Source organism: Geotrypetes seraphini, chromosome 11 (genome assembly GCF_902459505.1).
Source record: "Geotrypetes seraphini chromosome 11, aGeoSer1.1, whole genome shotgun sequence".
NCBI lineage: Eukaryota > Metazoa > Chordata > Amphibia > Gymnophiona > Dermophiidae > Geotrypetes > Geotrypetes seraphini.
This window is the reverse complement of record NC_047094.1, coordinates 24,669,489-24,683,214: the sequence shown is the minus strand read 5'-3', so window position 1 is coordinate 24,683,214 and position 13,726 is coordinate 24,669,489. Positions and strand designations below refer to the sequence as shown.

The following is a 13,726-nucleotide window of genomic DNA, read 5'->3' as shown; positions in this document are numbered from 1 at the left end:
CATAGATTTAATTTAAAAAAATTTTTTTTTGAAAGCCTCCTTCCCAGCAAGGAAAAGAAGTGTTCAGGAAGAAAGAACTTGTCTATTTTGTACCTTTTTAAAAAAAAAAAAACAAATGAGGAACTGTATCCCATTTTTGGTGTTTGCTATATAGTTTCCTTGACACCAGCTAAGACTAGTATGATGGCCTGTGGCTTAGGACATGGAAAGGGAGTTTATTATCAAATTTTATTTTCAGCAGAAAGATGAGCCTCTTTCTCCGAGTTGTCTTTTTCCAGATGTGGCCTGGAGGAGGATTTTTCTTTTTTTTTTTTTAATTTTTTTTAAATCTGGGAGAGATTCAAAAGTATGAGATGTTTGGAGCTTCCTTCATGCTCCTTTTACTTTGCTAAAGAGTGAGGACGAGATTCTCAAAATTTACTGTGCTTTTAATGATGGTCGCAAAACCAGTTCTGACTGGTTTAGCGTGCCAGTGATTTACTGCCCGATTATCAGAAGGGCTCACCGTGGTCCTTTTTTTTTTTTCTGAGCTTCTTAGCAGCCTTGTACTCTGCCATGCATGAGGCCCTTGAAGGGCTGTATCTACAAGAGATTCCTTGATAGATCACTGTCGTTCCAAGCGGGCAAATGGAATAAATGTCTTAACCACCCTCATCTCAAATTCACCCTCCTACCAAACCTTCAGGAAATCAATTAAAACCTGTCTCTTTGATAAATTTCTGACTACTTTCCTTCCTTGTATCTCTGAAATACTTCGGATATACCTGACTACTCTTGGCTTGCTAATGTAATTTGAAAGTCTTTTTTCTGTAACATCGCTTTCTATGTACAGTCTCTTCCTTTGTAAACCGCTCTGAACTGAATTGCGGTGTACAAAAATAAAGTTATTATTTCTATTAAAATGGTAGTAAAAGTGGAGTGCTGGCTTTTAATGCCCAAAAATTACCAGCTGCCCCTCCTATCCACCCAAGCCTCTTTTCGTGGACTATTCTGCACATGTGCTGATCACTAGTGACCTCGTGTAAATTTTGGTGAACCTCATTTGCATGCGCAGTTCTTCGAGAATGACTCGTCTTTTTTGAATCGTTACATTTACCTACAGCGACCCGTCGGATTTTACCAGCGATATTAGAGAATCCAGCCCTGAATGTTTAACAAAAATGTTCATTTGTGTTTTGGTACACAACAACTTTGAGGGTTTTGGTTTAGTGGGTTCCCCCCCCCCCCCTTTATAAAGGCCTTTAAGGTGGATTCTAGTTCAGAGGAAGAAAATTGGTCTTCTCTTTTCCATCATTATTGTTTATTGTTTGTTCAGATTTTTGATTAAACGCTTTATCGTAACTACAAAGCATTGAACAAGATTTAAAATTAACATTTAAACAAAAATTTTACAAGTAAAACATACATTTCTATATTAAAAATTACAAGACTGACAACAATTACATACTAGGTAAAAACGGACCGAAAGGCCCCTAAACACTAGTAGGAAGAGGGGGAGAAATACAATCGATATAGAAAATGTGAGAAACATTTAAGGTAAACACAAAAGGGGATTGGGAAAATAAATATAAAAAACAAGAATAGTTTAATTACTAAAATATTATTTATTTATTCATTCATTCAATTTTCTATACCTTTCTCCCAGGAGAGCTTAAACGGTTTACATGAGTTTATTCAGGTACTCAAGCATTTTCCCTGTCTGTCCTGGTGGGCTCACAACCTATCTAATGTACCTGGGGCAATGGGGGGGGGGATTAAGTGACTTGCCCAGGGTCACAAGTGGCAGCGTGAGTTTGAACCCACAACCCCAGGAATGGTTGGTTGGCTCTACATATCTTTATTTTCTTTTCAAGGGTTTCTCAGAATTGAGCTATAGATCCCCCTTTTATTAAACTGCACTAGCCGTTTATAGCACGGGAAGCCTTGCTGAATGCTCCACGCTGCTCCCGACACTCATAGAGTTCCTATGAGCGTCAGGAGCAGCGCGAGACGCTTAGCACGGCTCCCGGCACTAAAAACTGCTAGCGCAGTTTAATAAAAGGAGGCCATAATGTTTTGGTATAACACTTTTGAGGGGAAAATTTTTTTAATATCCATTTTGATGGTGACGGAACTAAAGCGTGCCAGACAATCGCGTGCGGACGAACGAGCAGAGACAAATGCGCGCAGGAGACGGCACGCTGGATTAAAAGTTAAATTTAAAGCGCTCCAAGGGGTGTATGTGTGGTGGGGGGAACCCCTACTTTACTTAGAAGTGTTGGCGCTGCAGTTGGGGGGGGGGGAACCCCCTCCCTCCCTTACAGAGGAAACTAATTTTTTCCTAAAACAGGGAAAAATGACACTTTCCACTGTAATGGGGGGTTAGCCCCCGAACTCCCCAACGGCAGCACCAACACTTCCCAGTAAACTGGGGGGGTTCCCCCAACCCCGCTCGTAGTGCTTTAAATTTTAATCTGGTGCTCTGACGTCCAGCGCGCATTTGTCTCAGCTCATTTGTCCACGTGCGATTGTCCTGCGCGCTTTCATCTATGAACCATTTTGACTCCGCAAGATGTGATTCTTACTTTTTTTTGTTTGTTTGTTCAGCCTTTTGATTATGCCTTTGTTCTAAATTAGTTGGTGCTCCTTTTTATCTGTTTTTCTATTTTTATCTAGAATTAAAAAAAAAAAAAATGTAGCAAAAGTAGACCGTCTTTTACTAAGCCACGATGGAGGTTCTTACCGTGGCCTGAATTGCTAAATGATCTGACTTTGCTCCGACGCTCATAGGAATTCTATAAGTGGAGCATTTAGCTCCCCAGGCCATGGTAAAAAACCTTATCACAGCTAAGTTTAAAAAAAAAAAAAAGGGGGGGGGTGTAATGTACAGACCTAGTAAATCTGTTGCAACATCCTGCAGGTCTGTCATCTTCCCACTAGATATCAGTAGTAATACAGGGAGGAAATCCCACACAGTGTTGTGGCCTCTCATGGAATTACAGGGGGAATGTGGACCTGGGAAAAGACTATAGGAGGCAATATGCAATCTGAAAGTAATGCTAGCAATTTTAGGGTGAAATCTGCTGCGACTATGGGAGAATACATAGGTTTACAGGAGGAGAACCGTGATATAGAGAAGAGACTTGCATGGTTACACTCGGAACCTTTTAAATGGTGGCTTGCAACCCATTCTCTGGGACTAACAAGGGTTCCAGGATATCCAAATTAACCCCTAGGGTTACCAGATGTCTGGATTTTCCCAGACACGTCCTCCTTTTGAGGATGGCATTAGCACATGCTTGGGATACACCAAGGTGACGTCAAGTGCATACTCGTGCAGGTTGAGGGGGGCGGGGCTGGGGTCAGAATGGGTGTGGTGGGCCTGGGGGTCATGGGTCTGGATTTTCCATTTGGAAAATCTGGTAACCCTAACCCCTTTTTGTATTTTTTGTTTATTTTTACAAAACGGCACAAGAGGTTTTTAGTGCTGGCTGGCGCTCTGAATGCTCTTTGCTGCTTCAATGGTCATAGATGCTCTAAGACATTTGGAGCACTGCGTCAGCAGGTGCTAAAAAAACTCCTTGCGCAGTTTTGTAAAGGGGGGGTGGTGGTGTTAAGTATGCATCAGAGAGACCTGCATACATGATCGCCACAGTTTCTAGAAGGTATAACTAAAATGTATTAATTTAATTATTTTTAAATTTAACTTTTTTTAAAATTTTATTTAAATGGTTTAAATTTATTTTTAGGTTATAAGTGGTATATAAATACTATTTGTCCTGGCAGGCAATGGGGGGATTAAGTGACTTGCTGAGGGTCACAAGGAACAGTGTGGAATTTGAATCCTATAACCCAGGGGTAGGGAACTCCGGTCCTCGAGAGCTGTATTCCAGTCGGGTTTTCAGGATTTCCCCAATGAATATGCATGAGATCTATTTGCATGCACTGCTTTCAATGCATATTCATTGGGGAAATCCTGAAAACCCGACTGGAATACGGCTCTCGAGGACAGGAGTTCCCTACCCCTGCTATAACCTCAGGGTGCTGGGGCTGGGGCTTCACACACTCCCCAGAGCAGGTAGTAACCTCTGCAAGTCCCAGCATGAGAGATTTCTTAGTACTGCTGACTCATCACATGACCCTTTTTTTTTTTTTAAATGGCTGAGAAATATCTATTGTAATTTTTCTTGAATGTATGGCTTGAATTATTTATTTCTGCATCTCAGAACTTTTTTAAATTTGGTGTTAATCAGCCACTGAATATGGCTGAGATCCATATTTTTTTGTGTGTGTTTCCAGAAACGTGAAAAAAAAAATCTCATAAAATGGTCACATTCTAGCAAGCGGTTCCAGCCGGGGTGGATTAAAAAAATTCGATTTTTAAAAATAGATTTTTCCTCAAAAAAGCATTATATCTAAAACATAGGAGTCCTTTTTACTAAGGTGCGCTAAATGCCGACACCCCCATTATATTCTACGGGCACGTTAGCATTTAGCACACCTTAGAAAGAGGACCCCATAGTGTGTTCTATTTAAAATACATTATAGTCCAAAAGCTATTTATCATGAACTGATGATTAGTTTTTTAACTATGTAGCACGAGGCTGTATGTTCATGCAGTGTTTAAATTTTTGATAAATGAATTCCATTGATCCGTTCGTAATGTCGCAGGCATGATTTTAAATCCAAGTCTTTCTGACCAGTGATTTAAATGAAATCCACCCTGGTTGCAGCATGAGTGTGTAAAGCTAAACTCCTTTCAGATTAGTTACAGCTAGAGTAAGGGGGGGGGGGGGCTTGTATCAGTTTCACAGCATACACATGACTTTACAACTGACGCAACGTCTTAAGACATTTCATCTTCATAGGTTATTCCATTTTAGGTTTTCTTTTCTTTCTTTTTTTTTTTGTTTGCTTTTTTTTTTAATTCCTTTTGAAACGTGTACAAACTTTTTTTATTTTTTAAATCTGGGGTTCTCATTATGTCAAGGACTGAACCTGAGCAATAGAACTTGTTCTGCAGCTTATGCAAGCTTTTCCTTTTCTTCTCCTTCAATTTTTAGTTCTTGAAACAACCATAAGGGTCTGCTGAGCTACCTGACCCTGTGCAAGAGCTGGTATCTCAGCAGACCCGTATGGCTCTTATTTCAAGAACTGAAAATTGAAGGCAAGGGGAAGGAAAAGCTTGCAGCAGCCACAGACCAAATTTTATTCCACAAGTTCACTCCTTGACATAATTAGGACCCCTGAGGAAGGCCAAAGGCTGCCGAAGCATGGTCCATTTTGGGGCTACTGCTATCTTCGAGAACAATTATTTGGCTTCATAACACACACGTTTTGCGCTCCCACATGTACTGTCTTTATTAATTGTTATTGTTTTTAATTGCTTTTATATTGTGTGTATGTGTTCTTCGAATAAACATTTGTACCTTGGTTGTTCCTGTTATGTCCAGAGACTACTGTTTTGGTTTGTTTTTGGCCGACCCTATTTTGTTGTGGAACATATAGGTCTATTTGTTTTTCTCTTATGGTTAAAAATGTTACTGTTCAAATGTGTGTGTGTGTTTTTTTTTTTAAGGTTGGGGGGTGCGGGCAAATATCCTTAGTTCATTTGTAGCATCAGTAATTTGGGTGCTTGCCGTCACGTAGAAGCTGGCAAATGCATTTGATTAGTTTATTTTTCAATTGTCTTGATCTAGAGTCAAATGTGAGGCTCCCCACATCCTAGATTGGCCAATACAGCACCTCTTGCATGTGGAGGAGATACTAGTTTGCTTGCAAAAATAAATTCAGCCTGTAATGATGCAGGGACAGTTAGGAAGCCCGGCTTTCCTTCCAAGGTAACAGTGTCCTCTAATGATATAGTGGTATTCAGTAGTCTCATTCTTCCAGTATTTAGGTCACACTCATATTAGTATGTAACTAGCATAATTGAGAAAAAGCTCATTAACTTTGTTGAATTAAACTAAACCTTAAGTTTGTATACCGCATCATCTCCACAGAAGTAGAGCTTGACACGGTTTACAGGAATTACTAAAGAAAGGAACTCCAATGGGAAGAAGAAGGGCTTGGTAAAAAGGAAAGAAAGAGGGGACTAAGTACAGTGGAGAGGGAGGGAGTGGCTACATTTTAGAGAAAAACCAAGTTTTCAAATGTTTTCTGAAGCGTTGGAGGGAGGTCGAACTCCGAAGAGGGGCAGATAAGCTGTTCCACAGCTCGGTGATCTTGAAGAGGAGGGATGTTCCAAGTTTTCCTGTATGGGATATGCCTTTTAAAAGAGGGGAAGGATAGTATGAATTTTTGAGTGGATCTGGTGGAGTTGGGATTCGAGGAGAGTCAAGATAGTGGAAACAGGGGAGGAAGGATGCCGTGTAGAGACTTGAAGGCTAGGCAGGCGCATTTGTAGTGAACTGGGAGCCAGTGAAGCTTAGACAGAAGCGGGGAGACGTGGTCGAATTAGCTTTTTGCGAAAATTAATTTAGCCGCGGTGTTCTGAATCTGCTGAAGTCTGAGAAGAATTCTAACTTCCTTTGCCAGGGTGTATAAAAGTAACACAGCTGCATTTCACATTTGTATTTTTTTTTTTCTTGTGTTGGTTCTAAAGGTGGGAGGAGCCAGTAGAATTCCTGTTTTTGAACAGGAAGTATTTCATTTTGTTCTGACTTAAGACATTTCCCTCATGTGGAAAGCTAGGGGATCACATGTTAAAGGCAGTCTGGATTTTTTTTTTTTTTTTTAAAGTTCCCTCTACCACTGCAGCACGGCACCCTTGAAACTGACACTCCTGTGTACAAAATTCAGCTGATCATGTGACCGACTTTGTGGTTTCAGAAAGAGAAGCTGTTCTCCACTTGTACCTTCCCTCGCCTAGTCCTGTCACAGGTTTCCTCTTTTCCTTCTGTGGCTGCAATTAACCAGTTCCAGGGTCATTCCAGGGTCATTAACAATTGCATTGAGGACCATGGTGACGGTTTCATACTAATACTATAAGTGTAGTGTCCTCCATTTTTCCAGGGCTGTTTTGTCTGTTGTTTTTTTTTTTTGTAGTAATTGTGCATTTCTTATATAGAACATCAACTTTTGAAAATTCATGGCCAGTTTATAAGACAAGACAGTTTTTCTCAGCTATAAGTCTGTGCTGATTTAAAAAGCCCCTTTCAGATATTCATAAAATACTGCACCTACGTATTCAGCTCACAAGGTTTACAGCAGCATGAAATGTTGGAATGTCTACAGAAGGCTCAATATAGCTGGTGCAGGGACTTAAAAACTTCTGTGCATACCCGATGCCTATCGGGTCTCATCCCCTTCTGTATTTCCTGTTTCAGATGGACAGGACCCAACAGGCTTTCAGGATGGGTGAATGCTCAAGGCTCTGTGCTGGCCATGATGAGTTTTCTTTAGACTTACTGACTGCTACCTTGATAACATCACAGGGTTAGGAAGGGAATGAAAGTAGGAGGGGTAAAGAAGGGGAGATGCTGAACATCTTGGGGGGGAAGAGAGAGACACTTCTCTCCTGAGAAGAGAGGTAAGACAGGGAGATGCTGAACAGCTGAGGGGGAAGGAAAGGTAACAGGAGGTGGTGAACATGTGGGGGAGGGGAAGATGCTGAACAGGTGTGCAGAGGGTGAATGGAAGGAGAGAAATGATGAACATCTTAGTAAGGGGAGACTAGACACCTTGAAGTGGAGGGAGGGAAGGGAGATGCTAGATTATGGAGGAGAAAGGAAAGATCTGGACATGGGGATGGGTAACACATTGCTGAAGATTGCCAAGGGCAGGAGTCGGCAAACCTGCGGCTTGCAAGCCACATGTGGTTCTTCTCCATTGTGGTTGTGGCTCTTCTCCTATGGCCCTCAGACCTACTGAAGTACCTCCTGGTGGTCCAGTGGAGGACTTCATGGCAGAAGTGTGGCCCACTCACTCCTGCTTCCTCATAGCTGCCTTCTAAAATGGCTGTCATGACCACTTGTGGGTACTACAAGAAATACCGTGAACACCCACGAAAGGTCACGGTAGCCATTTTAGAAGGCAGCCATGAGGAAGCAAGAGCGTAAGGGCTATATTCCTGCCAAGAAGACCCACACTGAACCACCAGGTATCTCGGTAGGCCAGTGGGGGGAGGGGAGAAGAACCTACCTATTCATGGTGGCGTGGAAAGAGCCTTGGCTATGAGAGGGAGGGAGTGATGAGAGGTGCAAAGACCTGCAAGGAATTGGCGGGAAGAATGAAGGGAGGGAAGAGTGAGAGACCTGGAATATCTCAACCTCCCCTTCTCTACCCATTGCGGCTCTTTGTAAATCTTGGGTCGCACATTTAGGATAAGATGGCTCTTTGCCTTTAAAAGGTTGCCGACCCCTGGCCTAGGGTGTCTGATACCCTTGGGCTGGCCCTGATAGTTGCTCTCATTCAATGTGTTCCCGTGGCCCATCCAGTAGCTTCGGCCCTTCCTGCTCTTCATTTATTTTAAGAAAAGCCTTTAGAGCCAGAAGCTTGAATCGGTCCTTCTTGAAAAGTCATATGCTCGGTGCATATTTGTGGTTATAAATTGCTCAACTCTTAATCCGTTTTATGAATTAGTCAAAACTGAATCCACAATTATATGCTCCTCAAATTTTACAGTATGTGTCAAGGTTAGAATATAGTAAATCTCCGTAGCTTTGTTATATTCTGAGTTTTCTGTTTCACATTTGATCCATTTTTTAAACTTTTTTTTTTTTTTTTTATATTCCACATAACCTAGAATTCTATGCAGATAATAAATTATTCAGGTACTAAAGCATTTTTCTCTAACTCTCCCGGTGGGCTCCCACTCTATCTAATGTACTTGGGGCAATGGTGGGATTAAGTGACTTACCCAGGGTCACAAGGAACAGTGTGGGATTCGAATACACAACCTCAGGGTGCCGAGGCTGTAGCTCTAACCCCTGCAGCACACGCGTCCATATGTTTTTATTGCTTCATATAATGGCTAGTGTGGGTGCAGGTAATGTGGACATTTGGAGAGGTGCCGAGGGCCTGGCCACATCAAGATCCCAGCATATTTCTTAATTTTTCCTTCTCCATCCGATTTTCAGTCTCGTCAATCGGCACCTCATTCCCTTATCTCGGCAATACTGCCAGCAACTATGCCTTCCCAGCCTTGGTTTCTCAAATGTGCTCATGTGTGTGGCTGGGAATTACTGGGTTAGTCGTTGGTAGTGGGTTGTTTTTTTTGTGTTTTTTTTAAAAAAGAAAAATTATTAATTGACTTTCTTGGCAAAGGCTACAAAAGCTGATTAACCCCCCCCCCCCCCCCCAAAGACCTAAAACAGACTAAAAATTAGTGTGTACTATTTATGAGCAACTGAAAGCTTTATCAAAAGAACCATGGTTTGTAAAGAGCAGATCAAAGGTTAAGTATATTCCAAATTTATTTATTTGGTTTCATATCCCATCATCTCAGCAGAGCTCAGAATGGGTTAAAAGTTTACGTACATAATAAAGCATGGTAAAACAGCGTGGCAGACATTGTATTATATATGCAAGCATAGCGTGGCAGACAAAGATTATATCCTTACCTTGATAATATCTTTTTCAGTAGATTGGTGAGGCATTCCAGACTAGAGGTCTGCACGGGAACAGGGATCGCGGGAATCCTGCGGGTCCTGCGGGAATACCCCCCCCCCCTAACCCATGGGACTCCCATGGGGATGGAAGACTTTGGAAGCAGGGTTCGTCCATATAATATAATGGAAATGTCAGCCTTAGTAAAAGAAGGGGTTTATGTTAATTACCTGAACAGAAAACAAAAAAAGGGTTCCACCAAAGAGATTCCACAAGGAAAACAGCAGCGCAAACACAAAAGAAACTGTGGAATTGATGATCCTGTCAGAAGTAATTGCTGCTTTTTATGGGGACGGGCGGGGATGGAGGTAATTCCTTGCGGGGATGGGTGGGGACGGAGAGGATCCTGGTGGGGATGGGTGGGATTTCTGTCCCCATCAACTCTCTATTCCAGACTAGCGGGTCATCTCCCTATAGCCGCGAGCTACCTGCTTATCAAGTTTCAAATTTGATATACTGCATGTAAGGGGATTTCTAGTACCTAAAAGCTGAACAAAGGAAGAAAAAAAAAAAAAATAGGGGAAGAACATAACCCTATTATTCTTTTGAAATTATTGCAAGATGCACACTGGTTTTTATAAATGGATTCAAGCAGCTAGGTGGGAGGGACGCACAATTCTAAACTTTGAGGCATAAGAAGCCATCGACGTATTTTAAGCAATGGCAGAGTATTTTGGGGTTTAATCCCTGAAATTGTTTTGCACAAATTGGGCGTCTGCAGTTTATATCTAGGAAGTGTGGGCCAAAAATGGGGGTCTAAGATGGCAGATTTGAGTCCTCCCCCTTCTCGGACCCATTGCAGGCCTACCTTAAAGCCCTGCTGGTCCAGTGATGCGCCAGGGCTAGAGAAATCCTCCTGTGCTCTTGCCCCATGCAGTCAGTACTCAGAATGGCTGACACAAGTTCCTACAGTAACATTGCAAGACTTCCATGAGTTCGGTTTATATACAAGTCAACCTTTTTTTTTTCTCCCCTCCCCCCTTTTGGGGGGTGGGGAAAAGTTACCTCGGTTTATATTCAGATGGGTTTATATTAGAGTATATATGGTAACCAGGGTGAGAGCAAGGACTGGGTTTGGCATCCAAAGGAGCCCTACTACACAATTCCCAGCCTTGGGTTACTTACTGTAATGACCAGAGCAGGAGAGAGGGGTGCAGACATCGGTTAAAATAAGGGAGACCATCTCAATTGGCAAGTGAAGCCTCAGGGTACCAGGGAGGGAAGGATTTGCAATTTGAGCTAGAAACTAATTCTTCCATTAAAAAAAAAACAAAAAACCTCCAAATCCTCTGCTGAAATACACTCGCCAACTTTTTGCTTTAAAATGAGCTTAAGAATCTGGCATAAGTCCTGCAGTACTTAAAGTATATGTTCTCGCTTGAAATCAAATCCTTGGGCAAAGTACACATTAATAGCTGTGCAAACGCCCTTGCAGGCTTTGACCTTTTTACGGCCCTGAGATTTTTTTTTTCTTCTAAAGCACTGAAGGATGCTTTACTGCAGAGTTTGCTAGAGGTCTAAAAACAGAGAAATTGCACTTGCCATGGTTAAAGCAAAAACGAGGAAAAAAAACAACCCACAAAAACAAATGGGCATTCACAAAGAGAGTGGGGATGGAACTGTACACATCAACCAGAGATAGTGAAATAAAAATTTATTATGACAAATAAACAGTCTATAATGCAGTGTTGGATCAAGCCCACAGAAACAATTCTATGTTGCAATGTTGAATCGGATTCGACACGGTTCGTGTTTCAGGGGTAAATGTAACATGTAAAGGACAAAGACAATAATATTTTAAATGCTATTATACATCTCTGGTTGATGCTATTATAACATCTCTGGTTGATGCGTACAGTTCCATCTCCACTCTGGCAGATAAAGGCCAAATGGCCCATCTGCAGCATCCACTATATCCTCCTCCTCTCCCTATTGGCTAAAGCTTGTTACATCTGCATTGTCATGTCAGAACTTTATGGTTATAGAAACATGATGGCAAAAGGCCAAATGGCCCATCCAGTCTGCCCATCCACAGTAACCATTATCTCTTCCTCTCTCTAAATCTAAGAGATACCACATACTTATTCTAGGCTTTCTTGAATTCAGACACAGTGGAGATAAAACTTTAGTACCACAAGGTTATTACAAACGGAGAAATTGGATTCGACACGATTGTATTTTGGCCTGTTGCAAGAGTCTCGGTCATGACTGACAAACATACAATCCTTGATGATTAAATAGCTAACAATGGTTTCTTAAAATATAAATGAGTTGTTCATTAAAAATGTGTTTGCAAGAGCATATAGTGCTGTCCAATCCAATGATGAACAATATCATTGCGCTGGAATTGTGCATAGATGAAACAATCCTTTTTTTTTTTTTCTTTCCCATAAAATACCAACTGCAGGTAAACTCTGCTGGAGAAGGTTGGTGTCTGCGTCCACTAAAGTGCTAAAAAATGTTCATCTGTAAACCCTGCCAGCTGACCACCTTCTGGCCTAAACAGCATCTTACACCCTATGCCACTGGTGGCAATGTCCCAGAGTTGCTGACAATCTCTGAGCATGTGTGCCAGGAGGAGGTCTTTGGCTAGTGGGAGCGCTGATTGCAGCTGCTTCTCTACACCTCTTCAGTGGGTGCAGGCACCACTGGTTAAGGGCCCTTGATCTAGGCCAGTGTTTCTCAACTCGGTCCTGGTGTACCCCTTTGCCAGTCAGGTTTTCACAATATCCACAGTGAATGTGCATGAAAGAAATTTGCATACACTGCCTCCATTATATGCAAATTTTTTTCATGCATATTCATTGTGGATATCCTGAAAACCTGTCTGGCAAAGGGGTACTCCACGACCAAGTTGAGAAACAATGATCTAAGCAATTTAGATCATGGGGAAAGATCCTGCTTAAGTGGACATGCATAAGGTCCCACATTAGATGGAAGAAATGGGATTTTAGGTGTAACAACTTCCTTCTTGTATGTCTGACTATTCTCAGCTTGTCCATTTTACAAGACTCTTGATTTCAAGTAGATTTACAAACTCCTGTGGCATAACCTTTTGGGTTTTTTTTTTTTTTCATAAGATTTAATTGCAGTCAAATATACAGGGCATTATAATAGTACCATTAATTTTAGGTTTTGCTTAGCTGCCTTGTTAGATGTTTGTTTTTAAAATTCTCCACTTCTGATGGGAGAGCTGGGACATGACGGCTTGCTAACTGGTTTTCCTCGTCTTTTTCCAGAGTTGGCGTTTTGGAGGATTCTTTCACCTGCCTTGGAGTCTGCTGCGCCATTCTCTTCTTTCCGATTGGACTTCTCCTGTGCTTTGCGCTGAAACAACGACAGTGCCCTAACTGTGGAGCAACCTTTGGTTAAAGGGATCAATACACCAGGGCCCGTGGCCATCCAGTTTTACTCGGTTTTAACATAAATGTCAGATCAATCTACAGTGTGTTTTTTTTTTTTGTTTGTTTTTTGTTAAATATCGTTTTCTGTTGGAGAGTGATGAATGAGAGAATGTGTGTGTTTGCATGAGAGAGAATTATGATGTGTGTGTGTTTTTTGGGTTTTTTTTTTTTAAATGAGTATGCCACTTATGAGATGCCAAAGCAGCAACTGGCTTTGGTGGCTAACGGTGCCTTTGAAACTATGAGTAAAACTATAAACTGTACACATTTTTTTGTCTTTACAGTTTGAGAATTGTAAGCAATCATGGTTTTTAAAAGGAAACATTTGATTACTGCTGCAGTGTCTTTGTCATACCTTTTTTAAATTGCTTTTTTTTTTTCTAGTTCAAAGGCCCATTAAGTGATAAACTGTACTGATTAAGTTGATTACCAAGTTCAGTTGTGTGTACAGACTTCATGTCATTTTACTTAACTGCATGGAATATAAATAAATAGTTTTTATTAAATAGTAACCCTGCCTGTTTTATAGCCTGTGCTCATGTTTGATTGCCTGGTATACTTAGAGACCTATAAACAAAATTGCCAAAAACCAAGCAGTCCTTTGGTCAAATGCACACCATTTATGTGAGGGAGACAGGGGACAAGACTTGAATTAGAGAATGACACGGACAAATTTTTTCCCTGTCCCCACAGGAACTCAAGTTACCCATCCCGCCCCCACGAGTTTTTTGTCG

At 41.5% G+C, this 13,726-nt stretch overlaps 1 protein-coding gene across 1 annotated transcript in view; it reads left to right on the top strand.

Annotated features, from left to right (window-relative positions):
* Positions 1 to 13,520, top strand: part of BRI3 (brain protein I3) — a 33,945-nt gene extending 20,425 nt beyond the window's left edge. The window contains exon 3 of the mRNA XM_033914240.1: positions 12,828 to 13,520. Coding sequence (XP_033770131.1) covers positions 12,828 to 12,960 — 133 coding nt within the window. The 3' untranslated portion in view covers positions 12,961 to 13,520. The remainder of the gene's footprint in view (positions 1 to 12,827) is intronic.
* The last annotated feature ends 206 nt before the right edge of the window (positions 13,521 to 13,726 follow it).